General features: G+C 52.6%; 12 protein-coding genes across 12 annotated transcripts; 2 read left to right on the forward strand and 10 right to left on the reverse strand.

Moving 5' to 3' along the window:
• Positions 1-493: 493 nt before the first annotated feature.
• BDV59DRAFT_183517 (mismatch repair ATPase MSH6) lies at positions 494-4,722 on the reverse strand. The gene is made up of 5 exons (XM_073690537.1): positions 4,288-4,722; positions 4,183-4,230; positions 3,952-4,117; positions 1,516-3,896; positions 494-1,464 (listed from the first exon to the last, which is right to left on the reverse strand). The coding sequence occupies exons 1-5, from the start codon at positions 4,618-4,620 to the stop codon at positions 766-768; spliced, it is 3,627 nt and encodes a 1,208-aa protein (XP_073545761.1). The 5' UTR covers positions 4,621-4,722; the 3' UTR covers positions 494-765.
• A 169-nt stretch (positions 4,723-4,891) lies between these two features.
• Positions 4,892-7,285, reverse strand: BDV59DRAFT_183518 (tyrosine--tRNA ligase MSY1). Its single transcript, XM_073690538.1, has 5 exons — positions 6,742-7,285; positions 6,523-6,676; positions 6,175-6,461; positions 5,775-6,120; positions 4,892-5,723 (listed from the first exon to the last, which is right to left on the reverse strand). Exons 1-5 carry the CDS (start codon positions 7,068-7,070, stop codon positions 4,995-4,997), a joined length of 1,845 nt encoding a protein of 614 aa, XP_073545762.1. The 5' UTR covers positions 7,071-7,285; the 3' UTR covers positions 4,892-4,994.
• Positions 7,286-7,427: 142 nt separating this feature from the next.
• On the reverse strand, positions 7,428-7,854 carry BDV59DRAFT_183520 (uncharacterized protein). The gene has a single exon (XM_073690539.1). The coding sequence runs from the start codon at positions 7,755-7,757 to the stop codon at positions 7,572-7,574; it is 186 nt and encodes a 61-aa protein (XP_073545763.1). The 5' UTR covers positions 7,758-7,854; the 3' UTR covers positions 7,428-7,571.
• A 166-nt stretch (positions 7,855-8,020) lies between these two features.
• Positions 8,021-10,297, forward strand: BDV59DRAFT_183521 (aspartate--tRNA ligase MSD1). Its single transcript, XM_073690540.1, has 3 exons — positions 8,021-8,324; positions 8,388-9,094; positions 9,145-10,297. The coding sequence occupies exons 1-3, from the start codon at positions 8,114-8,116 to the stop codon at positions 10,264-10,266; spliced, it is 2,040 nt and encodes a 679-aa protein (XP_073545764.1). The 5' UTR covers positions 8,021-8,113; the 3' UTR covers positions 10,267-10,297.
• Positions 10,298-10,331: 34 nt separating this feature from the next.
• On the reverse strand, positions 10,332-12,209 carry cox10 (protoheme IX farnesyltransferase). Its single transcript, XM_073690541.1, has one exon. The coding sequence runs from the start codon at positions 12,168-12,170 to the stop codon at positions 10,596-10,598; it is 1,575 nt and encodes a 524-aa protein (XP_073545765.1). The 5' UTR covers positions 12,171-12,209; the 3' UTR covers positions 10,332-10,595.
• Positions 12,210-12,323: 114 nt separating this feature from the next.
• BDV59DRAFT_76341 (putative monosaccharide-P-dolichol utilization protein) lies at positions 12,324-13,406 on the forward strand. Its single transcript, XM_073697061.1, has 2 exons — positions 12,324-13,020; positions 13,084-13,406. Exons 1-2 carry the CDS (start codon positions 12,382-12,384, stop codon positions 13,345-13,347), a joined length of 903 nt encoding a protein of 300 aa, XP_073545766.1. The 5' UTR covers positions 12,324-12,381; the 3' UTR covers positions 13,348-13,406.
• A 58-nt stretch (positions 13,407-13,464) lies between these two features.
• med8 (RNA polymerase II mediator complex subunit MED8) lies at positions 13,465-14,285 on the reverse strand (the record flags this gene model as incomplete). The annotated part of the gene is made up of 2 exons (XM_073694358.1): positions 13,465-14,062; positions 14,161-14,285. The coding sequence occupies 2 exons, from the start codon at positions 14,283-14,285 to the stop codon at positions 13,465-13,467; spliced, it is 723 nt and encodes a 240-aa protein (XP_073545767.1).
• A 328-nt stretch (positions 14,286-14,613) lies between these two features.
• BDV59DRAFT_76368 (uncharacterized protein) lies at positions 14,614-16,266 on the reverse strand. Its single transcript, XM_073697063.1, has 3 exons — positions 15,862-16,266; positions 15,559-15,798; positions 14,614-15,499 (listed from the first exon to the last, which is right to left on the reverse strand). Exons 1-3 carry the CDS (start codon positions 16,160-16,162, stop codon positions 14,940-14,942), a joined length of 1,101 nt encoding a protein of 366 aa, XP_073545768.1. The 5' UTR covers positions 16,163-16,266; the 3' UTR covers positions 14,614-14,939.
• A 711-nt stretch (positions 16,267-16,977) lies between these two features.
• On the reverse strand, positions 16,978-18,387 carry BDV59DRAFT_76366 (uncharacterized protein). Its single transcript, XM_073697062.1, has 2 exons — positions 18,188-18,387; positions 16,978-18,122 (listed from the first exon to the last, which is right to left on the reverse strand). The coding sequence occupies exon 2, from the start codon at positions 18,110-18,112 to the stop codon at positions 17,339-17,341; it is 774 nt and encodes a 257-aa protein (XP_073545769.1). The 5' UTR covers positions 18,113-18,122; positions 18,188-18,387; the 3' UTR covers positions 16,978-17,338.
• A 2,134-nt stretch (positions 18,388-20,521) lies between these two features.
• On the reverse strand, positions 20,522-21,094 carry BDV59DRAFT_203997 (uncharacterized protein; the record flags this gene model as incomplete). Its single annotated transcript, XM_073694359.1, has 3 exons — positions 20,522-20,645; positions 20,698-20,881; positions 20,929-21,094. The coding sequence occupies 3 exons, from the start codon at positions 21,092-21,094 to the stop codon at positions 20,522-20,524; spliced, it is 474 nt and encodes a 157-aa protein (XP_073545770.1).
• A 595-nt stretch (positions 21,095-21,689) lies between these two features.
• Positions 21,690-23,348, reverse strand: BDV59DRAFT_76428 (RmlC-like cupin domain-containing protein). Its single transcript, XM_073697064.1, has 4 exons — positions 23,063-23,348; positions 22,911-23,012; positions 22,714-22,857; positions 21,690-22,656 (listed from the first exon to the last, which is right to left on the reverse strand). The coding sequence occupies exons 1-4, from the start codon at positions 23,099-23,101 to the stop codon at positions 21,730-21,732; spliced, it is 1,212 nt and encodes a 403-aa protein (XP_073545771.1). The 5' UTR covers positions 23,102-23,348; the 3' UTR covers positions 21,690-21,729.
• BDV59DRAFT_76437 (uncharacterized protein) lies at positions 23,224-24,597 on the reverse strand. The gene has a single exon (XM_073697065.1). The coding sequence runs from the start codon at positions 24,407-24,409 to the stop codon at positions 23,597-23,599; it is 813 nt and encodes a 270-aa protein (XP_073545772.1). The 5' UTR covers positions 24,410-24,597; the 3' UTR covers positions 23,224-23,596.
• Between the last annotated feature and the right edge of the window lie 311 nt (positions 24,598-24,908).

Genomic DNA, 24,908 nt, shown 5'->3' on the forward strand with positions numbered 1-24,908 from the left:
AAACCCCCCCAAATCAGCTGCGCGGGTGTCGGTTGGATGTGAATATTGTGGCGCTGACCTGCAATAATAGATTAGGTATGAAGGTGACACAACATCGATACTCGCAAACTTTGGCCACTGTTTGGCTCCAAGAGAGAGACTGTGCTAATCATTCAGATGGTTGTTGTCATCTGCTTCGGTGTTTTCCAAAAGATCAAAAGGATTGGTTCTATACCTGCCTCGCGCGCTGCCGGCCTTAGTCAGTGCTACTACTCTGTGGTAGATAGTCTCTGGTGCCTGGAAAGCATTTGTTCTGGGCCAACGCTCCGACTAGTCAATGCTGACCGTCAACACGCTCAAAATCTCAAGCTGGACTGGGCGCTATGAAAAAGGGGTAGGAGACCTGCCCTGGCTACTGCTCCAGTCAAGCGTTCAACTGCATACTCCCATGATGTCGGAACGTAGGTCGATCGACTGAAACCCACTATCTGATGAACATAGAATGAGTTCATATCTCTTTTCAATTAATTCACAACTATGCCGTATAATATATTGGGTTTTACCTCAGAATGCCCAAAGCCTGCACAAATGATACATTAAGACTCGACCATCTCCCATCGGTTAATGATCCACAACGTTCATATAAAACGGTATCCCGTAGAAAGGCCACAATAACGTCTACCGCAGATCTCAATGATGGAAACCATACAAAAAAGGAATCGAAACATATAGGAAATAAATCAACGAGTATATAAGGACAACATCTCAGAAATGGCCTAGTCATACTCACAGGGCCTCAATCGCTTTGCGAAGGACCTCCAAGCTTCGGTCAGTGACCTCCGAATTAGAAGCATCTGCATCGTCCGTTGTTTCTCGGAGTGCCCAAGCAATGTCGCTCCACCAGCCGAGCCCGATGAAACCACCCCCCTTACGACGCTCAAGACTCTCCTTTAGGCGGCTGGTGTGCTCCCATTGCTTAGCGGCGACTTCAGCCCGTTCAATCACCTTATCAGGGATCCCGCACATAGCGGCACAGTGCATACCGAAGCTGCCCTCTGCGACACCATCTTCAAGTTTGTAGAGGAAGGTGATGCGTCGCTCCGCGTCGTCGACATGGATTTTCATACGCTTGGGCGCAATTTCAGGATGGCCTTCAAACTCAGCGGCAAGGGAGTGGTAGTGGGTTGCGAAAAATCCCAAAGCTCCAATGTGAGTTGCAACATGGTGTAGGACTGCTTGCGCTACAGCGACACCGTCATATGAGCTAGTGCCACGCCCCAACTCATCTAAAATAACAAGGGACCGAGGAGTAGCTTCAGAGAGGATCTTCTTCGTCTCCGAGAGTTCGACGAAGAACGTGGATTGAGCAGCAAAGATATTGTCATTTGCACCGAGACGAGACATAATGCGGTCGACCGGAGTAAGTCGCGCGGACTGACAAGGTAGATAGCAGCCTATCTGAGCCATAATGACTGCAACACAGGTCTATAGGAAGTTAGTTAGTAGGCGTAGATTACACGGCGGGAAACAACGTACCATGCGCAGAACTGTGGATTTACCTGCAGCATTAGCACCAGTTAGGAGATCGATATTTGGACGAGCGCCTCCCAGCTGCACATCGTTGGGAATAAAATCATCAACAGAGGAGACTAGACACGGATGGCGCAACTCCTCGAATTCAAGAACACTCCGTTCATCGTCGACGAAAACAGGACGACAACTTGGCTGCCCCAGAGATGCCGAAGCTTTTGCAAGACTAATCAGACAGTCCAGCTGGGAAACAATCCTGACCGCCGCGAGCCAAGTAGCGTAATGCTCGTCAAACCGTGCGTAGAACCGACCAGCGACTTCCTTCACGATTTGGCTGTGGGTTTCCTGGGCTTCCTGCAACTTGCGAATGAGTGTTCGCAATTCGGGGAAGTAGTACCGCTTGACCTGCTTGGTTGCCGACATCTGGTCCCAGTGCTTTGGTACATTTTTCACTTTGATAGGCACTTCCAGCTGGTAAATTTCCTTTCCATTGTCCCTATAACAAATAGCGGAGGATCCCAGCTCCTTGCGCATTTTCTTCAGAAGGTTATCGAGATCGTTGTGAAGCTGCGAGATAGCCTCCTGGGAGTTATCAAAGTCTTCTTCCACTCCTAGTTTGGGAACCAGAATGCCATTCTCCCGGGCTTTGCTGCGGTCGAATGCGGTCTTCCAATACTCAAGCAGGCTGTCGAGGTCAGGCATTGCGTTGATCAATTGCCCGATGAATCCTTCTCCCGCGCCGCTCTCCTTTAGGAGACTCATCGTATATGCGATCTGTTCAAATCCCTCCAACACGCGCAAGAAATCCTGTGCTTTACAGTTCGCGGCGTGCACTCGAGAGATGAGACGTTCCAGATCCGGCATCTTGACCAATTGCGAAGAAAACTGGTCCCGGACACTTGGGTCGGCATTCAAAGCATCGACAGCATCTAATCTGGCGTTGATTTTCTTTGCATCTACCAAAGGATGGCAGACCCATTGCTTGAACATCCGTTTCCCGAACGGAGTGATGCAGCGGTTGAGAAGTTGGAACAAGGTACCGTCAGAACCGCCATCGAAGGAGTTCGCAAATATTTCCATATTTATAAGGGTTTGACCGTCCAAGACCAGACTCGATGCCTTCTTAATAGGATCGTACGATGAAAAGTTTCCAATGGTGATCAAGTCACGGTCAAGCTTCAAAACCCTCAAGTACTGCACCAGGGCACCAAAGGCAGACATGACGAGCTCGTGGTCTCGCGCAGCTCGAAGCGCTTCAGGCCACGCTTTAAGATTATCGTCGTCCTGAGAGACAAAGTACTCGCTCACATCAAGTTCCTTAACCGTGATATCGGCTTCCCAGAACTCCTTCCCCGGTTTCAGATAGTTCCATATAGTCGTTGGGCCAGTATTATTTTTGAGTATGCGCAACGCCTTTTGAGAAATGGTCGACTTCTCAAGGAGGAGCTCCTGAGGGCGGGTCTGCGCAACAAAGGTCTCAAACTTTGTCATGTCTGCATCGTCAACGAACTCAGACATGAAGAATTGGCCAGTTGCTGTATCAACGAAAGCCAGGCCAAAAGCAGGATGGTCGTCTATGATAGCTTCTTTGATAGCGACACAGTAAGTCGACATATCATCTTGGAGCATAGATCCCTCAACAAGCGTGCCAGCCGTGAGAACGCAAGAAAGTTCTCTTCGGATAACCTTGTCTTCCTTTCCTCCTTTCTTGCCATCTCGTTCACGCATTTCCTTGCCCAAGGCAGATTCAGCTTGGTCGACACGGGCAATTTTGTATCCTTTCGCCACAAACTGATTTGCCCAGTGGTCTAAGCTCATCTCAGGAACACCCACCATCCGCATATTGACACGGTCCGTAAGTTTCAGATCAAAGAGCTGGTGGCCGATTGTGGCGTCATTTTCGTAGAGTTCATAGAACTTGCCCTTCTTGAAAAAGACGACAGTATCCCAGAACTTTTGCTTGATCTCCCAATATTGTTTCTCAAATGGAGAAAACTTAGACCAGGCCAAGGGGGGGATGTAGATGGTCCGAGGGTCATAGTCTGGGTGGCCTGGAGAGTGGCCATCGATATCACGAATGTTCGCTAGCCAAGGATACCGTTGCTCGGGCTCTGTAACATGAGCTTTTTGCTTGACTGCGCCAGACGGGGATTTTGATGACACCGCAGTGGTTCTTTCCTGACGAGGTTCATGGTTCTCAGGGTCGTAAGTCCACTTGAGGGTCGTGCCGGACGAGGCTTCGGGGATATCAAGGTCAATATCGTCGTCCATTGTTTCTGCAGGTGGCAGAGAGGAAGACTTGGCTTTCGGCTGGGACGGTCGCTTGCGTTTTTTCGCGGGTTTTACCTCCTCATCAGAGTCATCGGCCACGACGAAATCGTCCATCTCTAAACCCATGTCAACTACGCATCAAAACAACCCCAAGTAGTAGACAAAGCTTACCGTCGTCAGAATATCCCGCCTCCTCACCACCTTGATCAAATTCATCGTCGCTCTCGGGAGACACCTTTCTCCTTTTGGAACGATTATTTCGGCCTGGGCGGAAGATCTGCTCGTCGTCATCCTCTCCTTCGGAGTCAGACTCCATATAGTTGACCTGCTTCTTCGCCTGTGAGGAATGAGCAATTGTTTGTTCCAGAGAAATTAGATAACAGAACGGCCTTGTCCACATACCCGACGCGATGGAGATGATGTTTTCTTCAAGCTTTCGCTGGGGCTCCCCTATGAGTACAGGCTTGTTAGCAAAACCACAACCCCAGAATTAGAATGCAACCGTACCTGTACATTCTTCACGTCTTCATCGTCTTCCGGCACCACCAAATCACTACTAGGGACGGGCCCCAGGTCTTGCGAGAATTTAGGGGCGCTCTTCTTTCTGTTCCCGTTCGCTGAACCATTCACCGAGCGCTGCTCCGAAGCACGTTGCGCTGGAGAGGATGCGGGTTCGGCATTTCGTGCAGTGGATGGTGTCGACGGGGAAGACTTTTGGAAAAAGCCGAGAATTGATTTCTGATTCTTCATGTTCTGGGTGCTGGAGGTGGATCGTTTCAGCGCTCCGGCCGGAGGCGTCGCAGTGGTGGGAGAGGAAGTGGCGGGGGTTCCTCGAGCCATGTTGGAGAAATACAAATCCTGGAGAATATCAGGTCATTCCGGGGCGGGATATAACAGCTAAAGCGAACGAGTCTGGGGAAGAAAGGAGCGTGGAGGAAGAGGTTGAGAGTGTAAATGCAAGACCTCCAGGGCGGAAATGCGATGGATCCAATTTGGAGCGGGTGTCGCGCGTCGACGCGTTGAGTGTGTGGCCTCAGGCATGCAGCTGATAAGGATTCTACTACAAGAACATCTCTACCCACCAAGAATAAAAAATATGCCTTTCAAATATACAAGATATCACCATACCTTACATGCTCTACATATCTGTGCTATAATACATGTTTAATATTGCCAGAGGAGCAGAGGGGTCAGTCGCAGATCGCTGCACAGGGCTACTTGCCCTCGCTGTTGTGGGAATTGGACTGGTCGGTCTCCCATCCTGGTGCATTGAGTCCCAGTCGCTTGAACTCCTCGTCACTGACAATCTTCACCATCTTGAACTTCCATTTCCCCAGTTTAAGGAACAAGAGGTCACCGTCAATGATGAACTCCTGCGTCTTGGTGCTCTCCCACGTCTGGATCGGGGTGAAGGAGAGGTCGTCGCCCATCGGTCCACTATCACCAGGGCGACTCCCTACGTAAGCACCCTTGTTGGAAATCACTCGATGTCCTTCACTTTTGGATGACACCAGACCGGCAGACCACAGAACCTTGTTGAAAGTCTGGTTGTAAACCAAAGACCTTGGAAGCGTGACATTCATGTTCGGCATATTTGCAAAATTTGTCTGCGGGGCGTGCGTATTGCCCGACTGGGGATTCACAAAACTGGCATCCGGCCCACGCATAGAGCGGGACTGTGGGCTTGTAGTTGGGCCGAGGGGTGTCGGTTCAGCAGTCGACAAGCGCGGCCGGAAGAGCTGACGGTGCTGAAGAGCCACGGCATCGGCTTCTTCCTTGCCGTGGATAAGCTCCACAAAGTCGTAAGCAAGGGCATGCTGGGCAACCCGTTTAGAGGGATCCTGGTTCTGCTGCTCCATGATCTTTGCGATTTCAGGCAAGGGAATGAAAGTAAACATCTTCAAGTAGCGCTCAACTGCATCATCGGGCGTTCTGACAAAGAACTACATTATCTGTTAGCTAAATGTACTGGGATTGCGGGAGTATCCACAAACCTGATAGAGCTCAAAGGTAGAGGTCATGTCTTTGTCAAGCCAAATAGCGTTGCCAGCAGATTTGCCGAATTTTTCGCCGGATGGTGCTGTTAACAACGGTGTTGTGAAGCCAATAGGCTTATCCAGATCGTCCTCCAAGGCATTCTGCTGCTGCTCCATCACAGTGTTCCTACTGATAGATTTCACGGCATCCATTCCAAAAAGAATGTTGCCGTACTGGTCTGACCCTCCGACCTGGACTTGAACACCCTTGCGAAAGAGTGTCCACCAGTCCCAGCCTTGCAAGAGGGGGTAGGTAAACTCAGCAAAAGACATCCCGTCGCCTTTCGTCATGCGGTTTTTCACACTGGACAGATAGTTCGTGAGAAATTTGCCTAGTGAGAGGTGTTGAAAGACTTACGTTTCTCTGCCCAACATAGGACCAAGTCGGGTTTGAGAACCAAGGTCTCGGAGGACCTCCAGGAAAGGTACCTTATTCCACCATGTGTTATTGTTGGTCAGGGAACGCTTCCAGATCCACTTCTTCTCATATCCGTGCCGTTTGCCATATTTCTCTATACTCGCACCCAGCTTCTTCAGCTGCATGTGCATACTCGCCATGTTGGCCTTCCGGACAGAAGAATGCACCTGTTCTCGCCCCTTTAACCGCCCTGTCGGGTCGCCGATGCGACTTGTAGCGCCACCAAGCTGTTATACATCAGAAAATGTATTTCAAACTCCCAGCACGATATCCTCAGAGGCGACTCACCAGAAAGGTCACCGGCAAGCCCCAAACATATCCCCACGCCAGAACCATGAATGGCAGCATATGGCCCACATGCATAGATGGAGCTGTCGGATCGACTCCAGCATACATTCCGACTCTCTTCTCGGTGAATACCCGGTGCAACAGATCGCGTTCTCTAGAACAATCGCCAAGGTATAAGTCAGCGAAATTCCAAATTGAATAACGGAGGAAACCTCTAACCCGACAACATCGTGGATGAGCCCTCTTTCCTCGAGGTGTTCCACGAAACTTTTCCTCTTTCCAGCTTTTATTTGCTTCGCGAATTCAGCCCATTCTTCCTCCGCCGCTTTCATCCGTCGATGGTGCTGCTGTGTGATCCCACGCCTCGTTGCGGGAATGACGGCGGTTTGTGTAAGGTATTGGAAGCTATTTGAATTCGTTAAGGCGCTCGATCGCAATGCTTCAGCTGTTCGAATGTAGGTACGGGCTCCGCATGATGGCCGCGGATAGAGGGTGGCCGACAAACGCAGGCGTGCCATGGGAGGCACGGCCCCAAGACGCAGTCTCATGAGACCTAATTGATGTGCGACACAATTGATCGCAACTTAGAAAGGTTCGGTTCAGAAGTGGGTTGGAGGATTAATTTCACGAGACTCGGAGCTACATTTGTTGCTGGCTTGCACGATAAGAAGCCGATCAGCGACGGAGAATCGTTGATGCGGAACAACCTCCCCGATTGGCCGAAGCCTGCATCACCCAGACCCTGAGGGTAGACATATCGACAATTCGATGCGAGCTTTATAGAATGTCAAATGTGACCATACTGGGCATAGGAGAAAATTGACACAGTACACTAGCTCCCTTTTCGTCTGATATACTCCGTACGAGGTGGAGGAAGACACTACTTTTAGACTACGGAAGGCATTGCAAGCTTGCATGTTTGGATACGGCCCTTGGGCGTAGGATATGTATATTACAGACTAACGTAGATTGGTCCTGGGTATGGACATGGTCCCAGCGCACGCAAAAGAGCCTTATCATCAAGATGTAAGCACCCTTCAAGGTTCATTTCACGTGGCCATAATGCTCACGAAACACCACCGAGTTTTGTGTTGGTCAGAGATGCCTTCATCGCGTCCGTCGAAGTAACAAGGTTGTGTGCCGAACGCATATATCACCCTCCCTCCATCCGGAACCCAGCAGCCCTTGGGCCTCGAAAGGAGAGCCACAAGGCTCCAGGAGGAGAGATCGATCATATGGAACACGCTAGGCTTTCATCATCTGAATCAGATATTAGCAGTTGCAAATTGAGGGAGCCTCGGTAGGCGTGGAATGTTATCACTCACTTTCACAAAACTTGGAAGGATGAAGAAAGAAGAGAAACATCATGGCGAAATTTTTGGTTGTTTTGTAGTGGGTGGGGATTCGTGCTAGTCCCGATATGGTGGGCGGCAGAATACTGCCGGTCCGATCAAACCATTCATGGCCATTCATGATGGCTTCGAATCGACTCCGGACAATCTTGCTCACGACACCAACTACCGGCACAGTTGGCTCTTGACTGTCCTGCCGATTCCTCAGTCAATTCTTGTGGTTGCTCTTCACAGGTCAAATGTACTTGGCTCGGGCCGTGAGGCCCTCTGCTCGCCTATGTGCAAGCTACGTCGAGATCTCAAACTATATCCGCAAAGAAACAGCATTGCGGGCTGGTTTGCATATTTCTCGCCTCTCCAAGAGACCGTTTCATGTCAGCTCATATCATTTGAACGATATTGCAATTCGTCCGGATCCTCAACAGCTTTTGGAGCAGTATAAAAAAGCAGGTTCGTCTCCCTTTACGTCCCCATTTGTTACCTTGACATACCAACAACAACTCTTTACGTTAGTCGAATTTCCCGCTGCAACCTATGATTTCGAAACGTTCCTCTCACGCGCGGTCCCAGACCAAGAAGTTGTTCTCCATGGCTACCTCGGAGTACGGAAAGATATCTCGAAGAAGCTCGCCTTTGTCCGCATGACGGATCCTACCATGAGACACAGTATCCAGCTCGTCTCTACCGCGAAGAACGGTTCGCTTGAAAACATAAAGGCAATTAGAGCGAATAGTCCCGTCGCGGTACGGGGAAGAGTTCAGGCCAAACAGGCAAAAGGCTCCGAGATGGAGAAGACCGATCCCTGGGAAATTCAGGTGGATGAGGTCTATGCTCTCAACGACTTTCCTAAAGACATCCTCATGAAGTCCGACACCGTTTTCGCTCCCAAACACCGATACCTACAACTGCGCGTTGACAGCGAGCTGCGAGAAGCTCTCCGGTTCAGGGCTCAGGTGCATAATATCTGCAAGGAAGAACTCGAGCAATGCAAACCCCCGTTTGTGGAGATCGAAACTCCCCTCCTCTTCAAATCCACCCCAGAGGGTGCTCGTGAATTCCTAGTTCCCACCCGGAAGAAGGGTCTAGCATACGCTTTGCCCCAGAGTCCCCAACAATACAAACAGATTCTCATGGCGAGCGGCATCCCGCGCTACTACCAATTTGCGCGGTGCTTCCGCGACGAAGATCTCCGTGCGGATAGGCAACCGGAGTTCACACAGGTAAGCAATGGACCCACTCCTATAAGATACCTGTACTGATTTTGTCGCAGCTGGATCTCGAAATGTCCTTTGCAACGGGCGATGATGTAATGCGGACTGTTGAAGGCATCATCCGTCGACTCTGGTCGACCCTTATGAAAGACCCTGCACCTTCGGGACCGTTCCGCAAGCTAGCATATCAAGACGCTATGCGTCGCTATGGCTCCGACAAGCCAGACACCCGCTTCGGCATGGAAATCTCGCGCATTGATTACCTCCTACCTGTAGATCTCGTTCAGAAAATCTCGCCCCTGACCACTCCAACCGTCGAGGTCTTCAAAGTTGAAAACAACGACAACGACCCCGCCGCCATGTCCGAGTTCATCACTCAGTTCCTCGACTCGCCTGCCGGCGTACCATTCAACGAGAACCCAGAAGGCGGCCCAGGCATTTTCGTGTACGACGCGAAGAAGCCTCTCTGTGGACTGACTCCCCTGGGTTTTGAAGCCGCAGAACACTTGGAAGAGCTACTTGACCTCGACCACGGAGACCTCATCGTATTGCAAGCCCGCAAACAAGGGCCCTTCACAGGCGGTTCTACCCCCATTGGCGACCTCCGCCGCGCTCTCCATTCCGCCGCCGTCTCATCTGGCTTCAAGCCCGCACCTACCGGCTTCGACTTCCTCTGGGTTGTCGACTTCCCCCTCTTTTCTCCCTCCAGCGATTCCGAGCCCGGCCAGGGCGGCGCGGCCGGTATCTCCTCCACCCACCACCCGTTTACGGCGCCCAAGACCGCCGCTGACGTGGACCTTCTCCTTACCGATCCCACCCAAGTGATGGCCGACCACTATGATCTCGTCGTCAATGGCGTGGAACTGGGCGGTGGTAGTCGCCGTATCCATGATGCTGCCGTGCAGGAGCTGATTCTGCGCGATATCCTCCAAATGCCAGCCGAGCGACTGACGGACTTCGCTCATCTTCTTGAGGCCCTGCGCAGCGGATGTCCACCGCACGCCGGGTTGGCGCTAGGTTTTGACCGTCTCGTTGCTCTCATGCTTGGAAAGGAGTCGGTGCGCGACGTCATCGCTTTCCCTAAGATTGGAAAGGGCGGCGAGGACCAGATGGTCAAGGCGCCCAGTCCGATGACTGAGGAGGCATTGGACACGTATCACCTCCAGCTCAAAGGAGAATAGGGGCATGTTTCATGTGATGTATAAGTAGAGGATTGTATATATAACCTTGTATTATAGATGTGATACCCAATCTCATCTCCGCTTGTGTGGGTGTTTAGATTATCTGGTATAGATTATTCAGTGAGAGATACATGTGATGGCTTGGTAACGGCTAATGTCATCAGAGTATAAAAGAACAGTTGGACAATCCACTAGTCCATTATGAAAACAGTCGAAATTCGTATCATACATAATACTTCTAGTATGTTACATGTATTTGACCCCAAACGCTCTCTGGCATCGGCATCTCCTTTCTCGGCCATGCTTTCTTCATCACATAGCCATTCATTTCAAGCAGCGGGGGTGGCACGAGACGAAACAGACACCGAACCGGAGGCCGCAGAATTGCCCTGCTTGCTCAACTCCGCTTCATCCGCCTCTTCATCGTCGTAGTATAGGTAATCATCTTCGTCCTCATCCGGCTGGCCGAATGCGTTCTTCCACACACCATCCCAAAGACCCTTCTTTGTCACGAGGCCTCCAACTAACAAGATGGGAAGCTGCCAGATACTAGCCCAGAACAGACCGCGAGCGGTACCATTGGCACCCTGATGCTTCCAGAACCGATACGCCTCTTTGACCAGCCAGCCATTAGCCACTGTGCTGCCAACCAAGAAACCATGGCCAACCACGCCGACCCACCAGAGGCCAATAGAGAGCGGGAACATGAGAACAGAGTAGCGCAAAGCGACGCGGGTATTCCGCGCCGGGTTGGTCCATGCGAGCATTTTATACCCGGCAGCCTTATACTCCTCGCGGATGGTGTGGGAGAGAGCATTGAAGTGGGGGAACTGCCACGCGAAGAGGATCCCACCCAGAAGCCAGCCACCGATGCTGTCCTCGCTGAGGAGCATATCGCGCCATGTGTCGTGACCGGTGGTAGCGGTCTGGCCGGCTGCAGCGACCCAGCCCATCAGCGGGGGGATTCCGCCCACTACGGCACCCACCCAAGTGTTTATCACGTGGATACGTTTCAAGGGGGTGTATACGAAGGCGTATAGGGCGATGTTTCCGGCCGACAGCGCGGTTACTGTGGGGTTTGTGCCAAAGTATAGAAGACCCAGGCCGGCGACGGCGGTCGCGATGGCAAAGAGCACGGCTGCAGGGCGAGAAACTAGGCCCCGGACGAGAGGCCGGTTCCGAGTGCGCGACATCAGCGCATCGTATTTCGGTTCAAAGATCATATTCAGCGTGTTCGCACTGCATGAAGAGAGGAATGTCCCAGCGGTCAAGTAGAGGAAGGTTAAGGTGGACGTCGAGAGGGTCGGTAGCGGGGCCATAGATGGGTCGAGGGCCAGAAGCGATGAGATTGGATACATTCCATATGCAGACGTTGTTGATAGGACGATGAGGACCGAAAGACGGGGTTTGGTGAGGGCGAGAAAGGCGGCCAATTTGCGGCGAAGGGAAGTCGTGGGGAGGGAGGAAGACATGGTGGACAGTTGCGCGGAGGCGTCGGGGGGTATAACATGGTCATCGTTGGAGTTGTTTCTGGCTGACTCCTCCTTTAAGCGTTTCCTTCGACGATATGGGAGTTCTGTTTGGCTTGTATCTGGAGCGATTGGAGCAGAATCATTGTGGTTTGGGGAGGTTGCGGCTGTCGAGTTGGCCGTGGGGGAGGAACCATTAGAGAACACATCTCTGCTTAGGGAACCTCCGAGGCCGCGGTTTGCCGAGAAGTACGTCTTGTTCAATGAAGACGATGGCGACGGGGTGTCCGCAACGCCGGACTGCCATCGCGCAGAGAATATGAAACTGCAAACAGCGGAGGGAGGACGGACGCGACGTTGGAGACATTGGGAGCACACAAGAGAGGCGTCCCGAGACGGTCCTAGCCTCCGCAGAGAGGACCGTAGGAGGATCATGGCGGAGATGGGCACATGGAGGTTGGAGCTCTCGAGGAGGGAAAGCAGACAAGTCGAGAAGCCACTGGGGGGCGGAGATGAAATTCCTCGGCGTGCGCACAGCGACCACAAGCGCAGTTCCTCGATCCGGTAATCCCGCGGCCTTCATTGGATATTCTCTTCCTCGAGCCTCTATCCCCCTCCATATTAAGTCCTATTGATATCGCCCGTCATGGAGCCCATCATGGAGCCCATCCAGAAGGCTCTCGTCAACCCTCTCCAGCCCTACCTGCGTCCCGTCGTCTCCTCCCTCCCCGAGCCCGTCCACGATGCCATCGTCTCCTTGATCGGTTCGCCCTGCCACAACACTCTCCTGGTTGATCTAGATGTCACCAAGGATCCCGCGTGCACGTCGCTGGCTATTTCCAAGGCTCTGGGAATTGCCATCGTCGGCGCCAGTGCCATCGTGAAGGTGCCTCAGATCCTCAAATTGATCGGTTCCCGCTCATCCGCTGGCGTTTCGTTCGTGTCCTACGCGTTGGAGACCGCCAGCTTGCTCATTACCCTGTCCTACAGCGTGCGCAACCAGTTCCCCTTCAGCACGTATGGCGAGACGGCTATGATCGCTGTGCAGGATGTGATGGTGGGCGTATTGGTGTTGACCTTCGCGGATCGCCCAACCGCGGCCGCCGCGTTTATCGCGGTGGTTGCGGCCAGCGTTTACGCCCTGCTGTTCGACCAGACGCTGGTTGATGCGCAGACTATGGCATATCTGCAGGCTGGTGCTGGTGCGCTTGGTGTGGCCAGCAAGCTCCCCCAGATCCTTACAATCTGGCAGGAGGGTAGCACCGGACAGCTGAGTGCTTTTGCTGTACGTTTCGCTGCCATCCACGTTCAAGCAAACAAATTACACAACACTAACATATATCATTAGGTGTTCAACTACCTGGCTGGCTCCCTAACCCGCATCTTCACAACCCTCCAGGAAGTGGATGACAAGCTCATCCTGTACGGCTTTATTGCTGGGTTCAGTCTGAACCTCATCTTGGCAGCCCAGATGCTGTATTACTGGAACACACCCAGTAAGACCAAGAAGCAGCCCACTCGCAAGCAGGGAGAAAAGCCCGCTGCCGCTAAGAGCACCGGGGCTTCTCCCAAGCCGTCCGGACGGACACCAACCACACGTAGACGGGGTTGAATCGTCCACGCGATGTGATTTTCGTTCGATAGTTCCACCATGGCTTGGAAATAATATAAATTGTGTCGTGTTCTCGTCCGTGGCATAAAGGTCATCGCATTCAACGTAACATGAGACTCACCGCTGTCCTGGCGGTATCCCCGTAGTCATGTACCTCAGGATCTCGTCCAACGGCACAACCGGCGCCGCGACCTGCTGATGCGTAGCAGCCGCAATGTCAAATTCTAGTCCAGCCCCCGTGCCCGACTTCCTGGCTCCCACCACCTCCATCTCGTCCTCTTCCTGCTCCTCGTCCTCCCCTTCGTCTTCGTCGTCCTCATCCTCCAGCTGTCGCCGAAGTCCAGTCACCACGTTCTGGATCCCATATTCCTTTTCTTCCAGGGTAAAGTTCCCGCCCCAATTGCGCCGTCGCGCCTCCTGGTTCGCCGCGACAGGCGCCCAGTCCCACAACTCCGCCAGATCATGTTCGGACAGCGCGTCGCGGTCCTCCAGCGCCGCGGTGCCGGCTTTCCGACCGCGCGCGACCCAGTCTTCGACGCGGGGGTCGAGCTTCGTGCGCAGCAGCTGTTCCAATATGTGCGCTTGCGTGCGACCCGGGTAGTCCGGGCCGGGGAAGGCGACCAGCGAGGTCAGTAGATCGCGGTTTTCGGAGAGGTGCTCGGAGACGCTGACGAGGTTGTTGGAGATGATGCTCGCTTGGGACTGTAGAGAGGACCTGTCATGCATGTCACTGGTTAGCTAACAGGTATATTCATCGCGGAGGGTTGCGTGTCTGGCGCTGGACGTTTGACATGGACTGTCGGGGTGGTGTACCATGGAGGAAGCGGGTCGCTTTGGTGCAGACTGCCCTTCAGGGAGGCGAGGGATCGTGTGAGGTGAGCGAGCCGCTGCCGGGACTGCTCTAGGGCCTTTATCTGGTCTTGCGATGGTGTTGTCATGGTGAAATTGGTGGGGAGAGAAGTATATGGGAGGATGAAAGAGAGGTTGCTGTTGGTGGAATGGCGGAGATCATTTGATAGACGAAAGGGGAATAGCCAGCCGCCTGCTGGACATCTACTCCGAAGTATGTAGTCCGTACAGCTCTGCCATCAACATATCTCTCCCACCAACCATACGTTCGTCTCGACGCTCCATATTCCTTGAATACGAGAGGTCTCCGTTTGTGAGAAATCGGTCAGATGCATTACCGGCTATAACTGGCTCCTGCTGCGCATGTCCATGCGACGGCGCTACATCAAACACATCAGCAAACTTTCTCTCTTGGGTCCTCTGCTCATTCGTTTCTATATTTAGGGCTTATGTGACAGTGGGGAAGATATATAGACCCGTCCTGTCTCCTACTTTTCGATTATGTCTCCACTGCCCAGTACGATATCATTGAGGGGAGCCGATGATCGCCAGGTTCGTTCTCCAGCAGGCGCCTACGCAGCACAGAGGATGAACAACGCAAGATGCATTATAATTACGCCATCAGATGCAGGATGGTATGAGCCCACTGACCTACTCGCTAGGGATCTAGAACAAAGCATCAAACAAAGACCAGGGAGGGTATTGACAGCCATGTGGCGGTTATATCGGCATACATGGATCAGTTATGCACCTTTCTGAGGCGGACTATCCATGTATGGAGTCTGACCCTTCTCCCGCTCGGGGGAGTACATGGTGGGAGGCACCGGAACCGGCGACTCAACGACATCCATATAATGCGACTTTGAGTATCCGACCTCATGGCCTCGTCCGTCAGTGTCCACAAACCCAAACCCAGTTCCGTGTCCCGGCTGATACATCGTCGGATCATACGTAGGGTGGTGACCGCCCCAATTTCCATACGCCGGCGTACTGATTGTGGTGTCGTTCCAGCGCGCGTGGAGATGACCCGACTGGCGCTTTTTGCGCGCCTGTTTGCGGCGGTGCCGAATGAAGAAGAAACAGCCAACCGCCAATGTGCACACTAGGATGATAAATCCTAATATTGGAAGGGCAATCACCAACGCGAGGTTATCGACTCCCCCACCCGGTGTGGCGGACGGCGATATTAGATCCACTGTTGAGGATGGCAGCAATGAGGAGCTGAAAATCCGGCTTGGGCTGATTGGGAACGCCCGATTCGTTGGGGTTTTAAAGTGACAGTTATAGCGGAGAGCTTCGAGGACTGAGGAGACGACTGTCAGACCATGGATGATCTACAGTCGACTGGGCAAGAAAACTCACAGTTGGCAATATACACCTCGGTGGTGGTCAAATTGAAGCAGAACTCGCACTGCGTTATCAGATTGTCCGCAAAGCTTGACGCTCCGCACCAGGTGTCAAAGTTGACGCCACTGGGGTTTTCCAGGTCATACTCCAGTGCGGAGCTGAGCGGTTGACAGGATACCGTGCAGGGCGTCGAGAGATTGTTGACCGACTCTGGAAATCCATAGACGCAGGTAGAAAAGGCATATCGAAGGTTATCTGTCGACAGGGGGGAAACGTCAGCTCAATTGTTACCCATGACTCGCAGCAGCGGATACATACAAAGTCCCCAGTGTACATCAGATTGACCGGTGCCGGTGTCAACGAAAGGGCTCCGCAGCTGGCATTCAACGCATTGTTGGAAATTCGAGCCGACAGTGGTTTCGCTGTACTGGCGGTCGAGGCAGACAATGTCGCTGCCGGTAGTGTTGGTAGATCGCTTGGTGCAGGTATCTGTACACGGCGACCCGGGAGAGGTCCGTAATCCCAGGGCGATGGAAGCCAACTGGCTCAGCAGGACGAAAACTACCGTCCAGATTGAGGTAGATCGCGGGAAAGAATCCCGAGGGCCAAGCACTTTCATTTTCTTGGTCCCTGATTAATCCAATGCCCTCGGTAGCGACTGTTCTACAGAAAATAGAGAGAACAGAGGCTATTCGCCGTTAGGTCGGCAGTTCTGGCATCGAACTGACAACCCAGCCGGTGATAAGCGACCACGGGAAGGGAAGAGAACTGTTAACTCGGGGGGAACGCAGGGCAGGAAAACAAGAATGATATAGCGCTTGTCAAGAAATGCGCACGGTGCCAAGTCGATTGACATCGCGGTTGATCCTCCGGGGGATTGGATTGATAAAGCACCCACGGATGCACAGAGAGCGGTGGTTCGGCCATCGCTCAGTCAGGCCGGTGAACGCGAGTCAAAGTCAAGCAACCCGTGGAAAAGCCGATGTGCATTGGTTAGGCGCTAGAGACGGGGCCAACGACCCTAGTCCAGTGACGGGGATGCGTTGTGGGATGCGTGTGACGATGTCTCTGTGATTGTGACGACTGCTGCAGCTGGTCGCTTCGCGCCCGCTCGACATGGGCGATTTCATTCGCGGAGAAGCCAGGAACCCCTCATCCAGGGTGAGAATTATCACTGGTGGAATGCACGGGCTGGAACTCTGTTCGGGTCACTGCTGCCGGGAATTAACCAAGTAATCTGGCGGTTGTTGAAGGGGAAGATGGACTGTTGGTGGTGTCTAACCCTTGAAGTATATCCTCTGGCATACGGGGAGCGACGGAATATCCCGCCATAGTACGAAGTAGGAAGTACTACTGTCGACTCGGCAAGATTCCGTCAATTATGAATCTTTAGTCCTGGTTAATATAGCCTGAAATCATTATCCTTCAATTCGCAGTAAGATTGGTCTCCCCAGAGTCCCAGCAGTCGACAATGTAAAGAAAATAAGCCACCCGAATATTGATGAGACGCCACAATGCACACTGTTATATCCTCGCCCTTTTCTCGCTGGTGGCAAAAATATGGGTAACATGGGAAGGAGAGATAAACAAAGAAAAATAAAGGAAAGACAGTAAAAAATAAAGGATGGTTGTCTGATATCCTCAGCGTCAGTCGGCCACACTCAGGTCTACCCAGTCAACGGTCGCTGCAGGGGGAATAAATGGTCGTACAAAAAACGCAAAAACAAAGAAGATGAGGTGTGGAAGTCATGAAGGTACCAATGTTCTCGGAGCTGGTTGTCCATAAAATTGTTCTTTATCCATATAGGTCCTCATAAGATGGTACCAGCTCTTGCCTAACCACTGGATCTGTCTCTCGGGGTTTGGATCGTCGAGGTTGCTTTTTCTCGTGATACGTAGCGAGGTATCCCGGTCGAGTGTCCTCCACTGGCACAGAGGGCGCAGACGACGTGAAGCTCGTGTGCTTGCTACTGGCGGTATTGGGCATAGATGGCGTCTGCTCAGTCGTTGAGCTTTGGGCAGAGCAACGGCGCATCCTCGAGGTGACCGAAAGTGGAGGCGACCTTGATGCACGCGAGTAGGGGTCGGTCTCTTCTTTGGCCCGACGGTGATGTTTGTCGTGGGAGCGTCCGCCGCTTCCCGAACCGTTGTCGATGACATCGTCACTGCGGTCGTCATGTCTGGAATGACTCCGCTGTTCTGAAGTCGGCCCCAGAGGGGGAGGGATCCGCTTCGAGCGACCTCGTACACGCGCATCGTAATAGCCTGTTGGGATAGTCGAGCCGGAGTCGGTAGAGGAATCACGGTTTTCGGGGCTCGTGGATCGTAGAACGCCTGGTCCGTGTCTATCGAGGGAGTCGGAAGAGCTGTGTCTCCAGCTACGTATGGGAGACGGCCCCGGTATCGCATTGACAGCGGCCCCCGGTGCTTGATCGCACTGGCTCCATGAGCCCTCGTTCGGATAGGTGATGGAAACGTCACCCCAGCGCGAATGCAACTCGGAAGACAGCTTTCTCTTTCGTCGGAGCTTCTTGATTATCGCCATCATGATATGTAGAGGACTCTTCATAGATGGTGGCCTGGGGATGAATGCGGTGTGAGTATTCATCAACTGGAGTCACTGCAGAGATGGAAGGCCACACACTGGGTTTGTAGACGAACGGATGCAATGGAAAGTGAAAGCCAGGGAGCATGATTGAGGCATACCTCAGTGCCACAGGCAGCAGCTATGTAATAGTTCTCCTCGACCAAATCCCCAAATACCGGTCAAACCACTTCCAAGAAGGGTAGAAGGAGAGAAAAGGAACCAAACAGCCACCGATCTGCATGAGATAGGAAGGTATCAAAGCATATACATTATTGACAACACAACACTCGTCGAGGGACGGCTGCATAGCCCTTAGGAATAGCCCAGGAGGGAAAATATCCCTCCCTGGAGGATCTCCTCCAGCAAACGGACCCGGACAACAAGCATCACCCGGGTAAGAAGACGCGTCTGTCGACCCGACAGTCTGGTTCATCCCTCCCTCAGCACTTTTCCGGTGGAGGCCAACGCTAGTGCAACTGAGACGTACAGATTGACGGTCCCTTTGGACACCCGCGGCGGTTTGGAGGCGGGACAACGAGCGGCAGACGATCACTGGCCACAAAAATGACCGTGCCAGGGTGCCTGGCCGCAGAAGGGGAGGTGAGAGAGGGGTTGTGGTGTTGAACAAGGAGTCATTGCATGTGCGGCGCAGTCATGCTGCCTATCGAGTTGCCCAAACGGGACAGAGGCGATGGATACTCGCAGGTGTCCGTCATCTTGGCATGGCGCTTGCTGACCAACATCCCAGCGACCAGCAGACTGGGGTTTGACAAGAAATAAGCCTTGGATGGCCGACTGTGGGACGACCTCTGCCGACCCCAGTCACGTAGTCCCATTAATCCCTGGTGATGCGACGCCAGAAGGGGAGGCCGTGGGGGCTGAGAGGGGAATGTACTTCCCTCTTAGTGGAGATGTGTTGGGCCAGGATGGCCAAGGGTGCAATAGCCCTGCATCACAAAATCTGCCCAGTATTTCGGCAGATTCGCACGAGAACCATGGTTCCCTCCCGGAGCAATGCATGAATAAGGAGGAAGCCAACAGTAATCTCACTACCGTTGGCCCGCTAGGAACAAGCTGTCGTTTGATCGTCACGGTTGGCCCCGAGCCATCTTCGAGCTTATTATGCGCCGTGATGCAGTCTGCATGGGCGGAGTCATCCCGACTTTCCGAATTTACTTGATTAGGCATTGGTTCATCTTCCCCGTACGTGTTACAGGTAGTGACAGGCGGGTGCTACCGTTTAGTACATACTGGAGCAGTTCCCGAGCGGCTTTGGTGAATTGTGCTTGGATGTCGCCCCCTTTCTGCCATTCTCTCTTGCCGGATAAATTAAAGGAATTATGAAAGGGCTCAATGTAGTGGGACGGGGATCATGCTGGTTTGGCGATGCGTAAACAAGAATATAGTCGATGGACTTAGGGCAAGGCACTCTCCAATAATATATATCGTCGCGCGGACAAGACGAAGTAGGAGAATGCCTCTCCCAGAATTTACTTTCCCATACTATGACTATTCCCTAATCATGCTTAATTAATGCTTCATTCTTATGGATGATCTCTTTGCCCTCTAATTTACTGCTCAACCTACTCTTTACCTCGAATTAGACAGACCGCATTTCAACAGCCAGCCCCTGCTGTGAAAGGACAAACTAAAGATACTCTACATTATCGGATTCACACAAGATATGTCAAACCTGCTTGCAATACGCTCGTTCGTCTCTCGGACCGCGGTCGTCAGCTACAGACACTGTCTATACAGAAATAGCTCGCGATAACTTGAGCAATTAGCGGACGAGACACTGAATAAACATGTCTCTCTCCCTTCAGATAACGGATAGCTTCCCATCAGGTGACTCTGCACGAAATGAAAGTCATGTCGTCAATTATCATTATGACCCTAGAAGGAGCAGACACACAAATCACGACGTCCATGTTCCAGGTATCGATCGAGGAGTGAAATCCTTATCCAAAACTCCAAACACCTGATCCATAAACGCTAACAAACCAGACAGACCAAACCGAATATTTCAAACCAAATTCATCATCATGGCCATGGCTACATCTCACTGCCCAAAATTGGTAATGAGCCTTGACAAGACCGGCTTCGGTCGTCGAGGTGGCGCAGGTATTCCTTCGGTCGACTGCCGGCCAGATGTATCATCCGACTGTATGGACATCGATCCCTCGGGGGAGGGACCGCGCGGGTCGCGTTGGTACGATGGTCGAGACTGTACTGGATGTGTCATCGATTCATGATGCCTCATTTGACTGAGTGGTATCGATGTGGACGCCCTTTCCGGTCCGATTCCCAATCCTGATATGGACTCAGATGCCCTGTGGCTGTTGGAATAAGACGACGACGATGCTCTTCCTGTTGACCCTCGCAGGGGCCTCACACTCGCCGGCAGATGGCTGACTCGAGGATATTGCGAAGGATCGTACGCCGGGTACGGTTGGTGATACGCGGGAGGCGGACTTTCCGCAGGTGGTCTCGCTTGCTGATGTTGATGCTGACGCTGCTGCCGTTGTTGTCGTGGCGGAGGGCCATACGACCAGACGGATGAGTACGGACGCTGGGATGCTGTGCTGTAAGGCTCCGGCGTAACCGTCTGCGCTTTGTTATATTCGGCTGATGAGGACGCCCGCATAACCAGAAGTTGCTCTTCGTATCGCCTGATGCGATCCCATTTTCGTTTTTTGAGGAGAATGAAGAATATTCCCACGGTGACTGGGCCTGCAGCGTCAGCCGAGACTGCATAGGAGGCAAGTCAGCAACAGTACACGGGCAAGAGGACTTACTTGCGATCGTAGCGACCCCGCCGACAACGACCCCTATTATTATACGGTCCCGGGATGCTCCTGAATCTGGCTGTGGAGTTTGGGAGTCGACTCCATACTGGTCGTCGTATCTGGGGTTCAGCACGAGTCCATAGGCCGTGTCATACCGACGGACTTTCGCAATCATGTTGACTCCCCCTCCAGTCCGCCGTGAACCTCATGTGGCAGGACGGGTACCAAGCGACAGAGAAAATAGACCCTTTATCGTGGCGGGAGAAACACATGGCGTTAAGTATGCAGGATGACTATCCGAGCTCGTTTCAGAACGCTGGGTTGAAGCTATTTTAATCTCAAAGTCAGATCCTTCGATGCACCTCGCGCCTAGTGGAATTGCGATAGCTACAGCATCAACATGGGCCACAAGTCCATCGCTCCCAAAAATAGCAAAATTACCCTGCAGGCGTCGGGGTCCATTGGACGTGCGTGCTCGATCGCCAGGCTTCTAAGCGCCTGGATTCGTATCGGCGCCAATGAGCTGTCTGTCCCCGCAACGGAGGATCCATCTATTTTGGTCGACGAGGAAAAGGAAGCGGCTGGCTGCGAGCGTTTGCTTGTTTCTTCTCGGGCTGTTCGGCGTGCTCATTATGCTGTGGACTTATCGCGATCGGCTATGGACGAGGATATACCTGCATTCAAATTCCCAAAGGACATCTCCCATCGACGTGACCCGACTGTGCGATAGGAATAAATGCCGATGCTTTCTCGCGGATTTATCAAAACGGACTAATGAAGTACTTCAAGGCAAATCTCTAACAGATCGACCTACTCCGCATATGGGCGGTACACGACCAACCTCTGCTCTGTGACAAACTCCAACGAGACTCCCTGTCCAACAAAATACATATATCCCTCCTGGATATCAAAGCTCTTGCCATCGGGCGCTTTCATTTGGCCACAGCCCTCGGTTACAACCAGCAAACTGGGCCCGGAGACTGCCTTGTGCACTTCACTCTCTCCTTCATTCAGCCTCGTAGACAGCACGTTGAACTCGCTAAACGGCGGCGCATACGCTTCCGTCTTACCCTTCTCCCCCTTATCGCTCTTGGCACGAGGCAGATATACATCATCCTTGCTGTGCGATTTGAAGGTTAACGCCCGGGCGAACAGCTCAACACTATCACGCGTCGGACGGGGGCAGAACCCTGTATTCAACACATTGTCGGATCGCGCCATACATTCGACGATATCACCAGACAACCAGGCATGCATACAATCCGCAGGTACACAAGCTGCCTCGCCGGGCTCCAGCGTCATGTAGTTCATCAGGAGAACCGCCACCAAAGTCCCATTATCGAACTCCGAGTACTGCGCCTGCAACCGCTCCAACATCCGCGGAATATACTGCTGCTTTCCGAACACCGCCTCAGGGAGGGAAAGGAGACTCTGGATTGTGTCTGAGACAAACTGCGGCTCCAAGCACAAGAAAGCCTTGCAGATCTGTCGCAAGGCGTCGTCGTCGAAGCGCTGACCGGGCGGCACGAACCGCTGGAGCGGCTTCAGTCTCATCAGGGTTTCGATTTCCGGCAGGGTCTTGAACCCGGCAAACAGCTCGAATTTGGACAATGCCACTGCAATTTCAGGCTTGTGGTTTGGGTCACCAAATTTCTGGGGGTCCTCCTCATGGAGCTTTTCCGCGAGGGACTTGTCCGGGTGAATTTGCAACGGGAGCGCTTTGGCGAATGATAGAATCTAACGCTGTCAGTGGCTCTATCGGGAGGAGAGGTCACCTGTAGGGCTCGACATTACCTTTGGCAAAAAGGGAATTTCGGCGCCGTACTTCTCCGTCACCCTCTCCCCGACGAGCTGGGGGTTGCTCTGGAGATAGTCGCCCAGTAGTTCGCCTGTAGATAAGACTCGCGACGGTACTGTGGGATATGTGCCCATCCACAGCTGTCAGTTGTAAGCATCTGTGTTGATGGAACATCTATCTCGCTTTAAGGTACCTCTGAATACGGCTTTGTATCATCTAGTTTGCCTGATCCGGGCGACTTGGACCACAGCTGGCCAGCCAAAGAGTCTTTGCCTTTCTTTCCCCAGGGATCATTCTGAGAAGAAAGTCAGTGCTTGATGAAAACAAAGGATTGGGCAGACGTACTTTGCAGTCACATTTCAGCTGGATCACCGACTCAGACATTGTCAAATGGATAGTATGGGTTTCAATTCATAAATCCAAGGGTTGAATGTGGGCAAATGTCGTTAGGAGCATGGTTGCTGTGAAGAGTAGAGGAGCGTTGCTGAGAAATATCAAGTCTCCGTAGCGCATTCCATTCTATGGCGTCATCAGCTGCCGTATCTCGGCTGCATAATTCTAGGAATATTCTATGAGCTTTCGGTCCAAAATCTTGATATTGCAACCGACCAATAGCTATGAAATCATCGACGGGTGTCGCCAGGTTGACGTCAGAACAGGAGATCTGTTTCTAATGTCAACTACAACACCACATCCAGGGAATAGAGATCATAAGGCCAGATCAACCGAAATATGGGATTTCTGTTTGCGTGAATATGTTCATAATGCCATAGCCGCACCATCCAACGCCGTAATGCAATGCAAAGCCAAAATCACCCATGTCCATAATCTCATAAGAACGAAAACGCAAGTCAAACTCAGGAAAGGAAAATTTCGAGTCTATCCATAAATATCCTCCGGGTCCGGGACCATCGTCATAGTCGTATATCGTGACGACCGAGCTGCCTTCCTGCCAGTGGAAGAACTGGCATTCCTGGTACTCACAAAACCCGCTCGCTGACCATACTCCGTACCCCCTCGATTTTTATCGCTGTATTGCAGATCATCGCCTCTTGGATTGTCTAGAGCTAGCCCTCTGGAGCTGGATCGCTGTTTAGCGCCCCTTTCTGGGAGCCCTATCGCACCCGCCACCCTGGGGATAGATGAGCTCTTGTGCGAAGCTGGTTCTGGGCTCCCCGCATACCCTGAGTTTGCAGGGATATACCGGAACCGGGCAGACGATGAAGGATTCTGCCGGGCCACCTTCTCAGCTACCTCGCTGGGGTAGTCCTGGTGGATGGGCTTGTAGGCAAACTCGGTTCTTTTCTCTCTGGGAGAGGGCGGATGCTCCTTGTCCTTTTGGCCTTCGGCTGGAGTTTTGGGACGTGGGGCCAGACGCATCGAGAGACGGCGAGGGTTCAATGTGCGCATGGAGAAGGAGTTTCGCCGTGATGGAGCCGAGGGATCGTCGGTCAAGTGGATCGTATCATCGTCGTCGTCGTCTATACATGCACCACGAGACCTGTGTGTCTCAGTGACGCTGTTATATCTGCTGTGGCGTTTGGTCGACAGTGAACCATTGGAGGCGTCGAGCTGATTCCATGAACCATCTGTCGGGGCGGATATCGCGAGGTCACCCCATCGCTCATGAAATGTTCGATGATGGTCGGTTTTGCGGAACCGGTTTAACGGACGCTGCACAATACTGGCCATGTTGGGAGTGGGATAGAAAGAGCCAAATCAACCCGAAGGTTGGGAACAAGAGAGCATGATAGGGATCTTCTTCAAGAAAGGAGATCTAGGGGGATTGGTGTATGCTACCAACGACCAGGTATCCAACATGCGATGCCGACAGTGTCTGGTTGGATGTAAGCCCTGTACACCGTACGCCACGGTAGAGGCAAAAAGGGCACGCAATCCAATCAAGAAGACAATGGCCACTTCAAGCAACAAATAGAACGAGTCCGCAGGCGACCTCGTGTCCGAACTCGATGCCTGAGAGAACAACAGTTGGGGGCCTCGTGGAGGTGAACCAGCCAGATATAAAGCTTGTCCATGGCACAAGCCCTGGTCAAGATCCCATGCTGGTTTCATATTCGCAATTGACCAAATTTGAACCGGAACAGGGACTGACAGGGATGGATCATGCATCTGTTCAGGTCTAGTCCGGTCAGTGATGCAGTAGTGCTGTCAACACCGGCGCAAGCAGGGC

The sequence above is a fragment of the Aspergillus ambiguus genome, assembly GCF_047715705.1.
Source record: "Aspergillus ambiguus strain CBS 117.58 unplaced genomic scaffold BDV59scaffold_28, whole genome shotgun sequence".
In the NCBI taxonomy this organism is placed as follows: Eukaryota; Fungi; Ascomycota; class Eurotiomycetes; order Eurotiales; family Aspergillaceae; genus Aspergillus; species Aspergillus ambiguus.

Bases quoted from the DNA above. Each gene is read 5' to 3' on its own strand.
- BDV59DRAFT_76437 (XM_073697065.1), bottom strand. From the start codon at position 24,409: ATGGCCAGTATTGTGCAGCGTCCGTTAAACCGGTTCCGCAAAACCGAC.
- BDV59DRAFT_76366 (XM_073697062.1), bottom strand. From the start codon at position 18,112: ATGAAGAGTCCTCTACATATCATGATGGCGATAATCAAGAAGCTCCGA.
- BDV59DRAFT_76341 (XM_073697061.1), top strand. From the start codon at position 12,382: ATGGAGCCCATCATGGAGCCCATCCAGAAGGCTCTCGTCAACCCTCTC. The intron at 13,021-13,083 runs GTACGTTTCGCT...ATATATCATTAG, and splicing joins GACAGCTGAGTGCTTTTGCT to GTGTTCAACTACCTGGCTGG.
- BDV59DRAFT_76368 (XM_073697063.1), bottom strand. From the start codon at position 16,162: ATGAAAGTGCTTGGCCCTCGGGATTCTTTCCCGCGATCTACCTCAATC. The intron at 15,799-15,861 runs GTATGTATCCGC...CCCTGTCGACAG, and splicing joins TGATGTACACTGGGGACTTT to ATAACCTTCGATATGCCTTT. The intron at 15,500-15,558 runs GTGAGTTTTCTT...TCGTCTCCTCAG, and splicing joins CGAGGTGTATATTGCCAACT to TCCTCGAAGCTCTCCGCTAT.
- BDV59DRAFT_183520 (XM_073690539.1), bottom strand. From the start codon at position 7,757: ATGATCGATCTCTCCTCCTGGAGCCTTGTGGCTCTCCTTTCGAGGCCC.
- BDV59DRAFT_76428 (XM_073697064.1), bottom strand. From the start codon at position 23,101: ATGTCTGAGTCGGTGATCCAGCTGAAATGTGACTGCAAA. The intron at 23,013-23,062 runs GTACGTCTGCCC...CTTTCTTCTCAG, and splicing joins AGCTGAAATGTGACTGCAAA to AATGATCCCTGGGGAAAGAA. The intron at 22,657-22,713 runs GTAATGTCGAGC...TGACAGCGTTAG, and splicing joins AAATTCCCTTTTTGCCAAAG to ATTCTATCATTCGCCAAAGC.
- cox10 (XM_073690541.1), bottom strand. From the start codon at position 12,170: ATGATCCTCCTACGGTCCTCTCTGCGGAGGCTAGGACCGTCTCGGGAC.
- BDV59DRAFT_183517 (XM_073690537.1), bottom strand. From the start codon at position 4,620: ATGGCTCGAGGAACCCCCGCCACTTCCTCTCCCACCACTGCGACGCCT. The intron at 4,231-4,287 runs GTACGGTTGCAT...CTGTACTCATAG, and splicing joins AAGACGTGAAGAATGTACAG to GGGAGCCCCAGCGAAAGCTT. The intron at 4,118-4,182 runs GTATGTGGACAA...CATTCCTCACAG, and splicing joins CATCATCTCCATCGCGTCGG to GCGAAGAAGCAGGTCAACTA.
- BDV59DRAFT_183521 (XM_073690540.1), top strand. From the start codon at position 8,114: ATGTACTTGGCTCGGGCCGTGAGGCCCTCTGCTCGCCTATGTGCAAGC. The intron at 8,325-8,387 runs GTTCGTCTCCCT...TCTTTACGTTAG, and splicing joins GGAGCAGTATAAAAAAGCAG to TCGAATTTCCCGCTGCAACC. The intron at 9,095-9,144 runs GTAAGCAATGGA...ATTTTGTCGCAG, and splicing joins GGCAACCGGAGTTCACACAG to CTGGATCTCGAAATGTCCTT.
- BDV59DRAFT_183518 (XM_073690538.1), bottom strand. From the start codon at position 7,070: ATGAGACTGCGTCTTGGGGCCGTGCCTCCCATGGCACGCCTGCGTTTG. The intron at 6,677-6,741 runs GTTAGAGGTTTC...CGATTGTTCTAG, and splicing joins CTCATCCACGATGTTGTCGG to AGAACGCGATCTGTTGCACC. The intron at 5,724-5,774 runs GTTTGTGGATAC...CAGATAATGTAG, and splicing joins CTACCTTTGAGCTCTATCAG to TTCTTTGTCAGAACGCCCGA.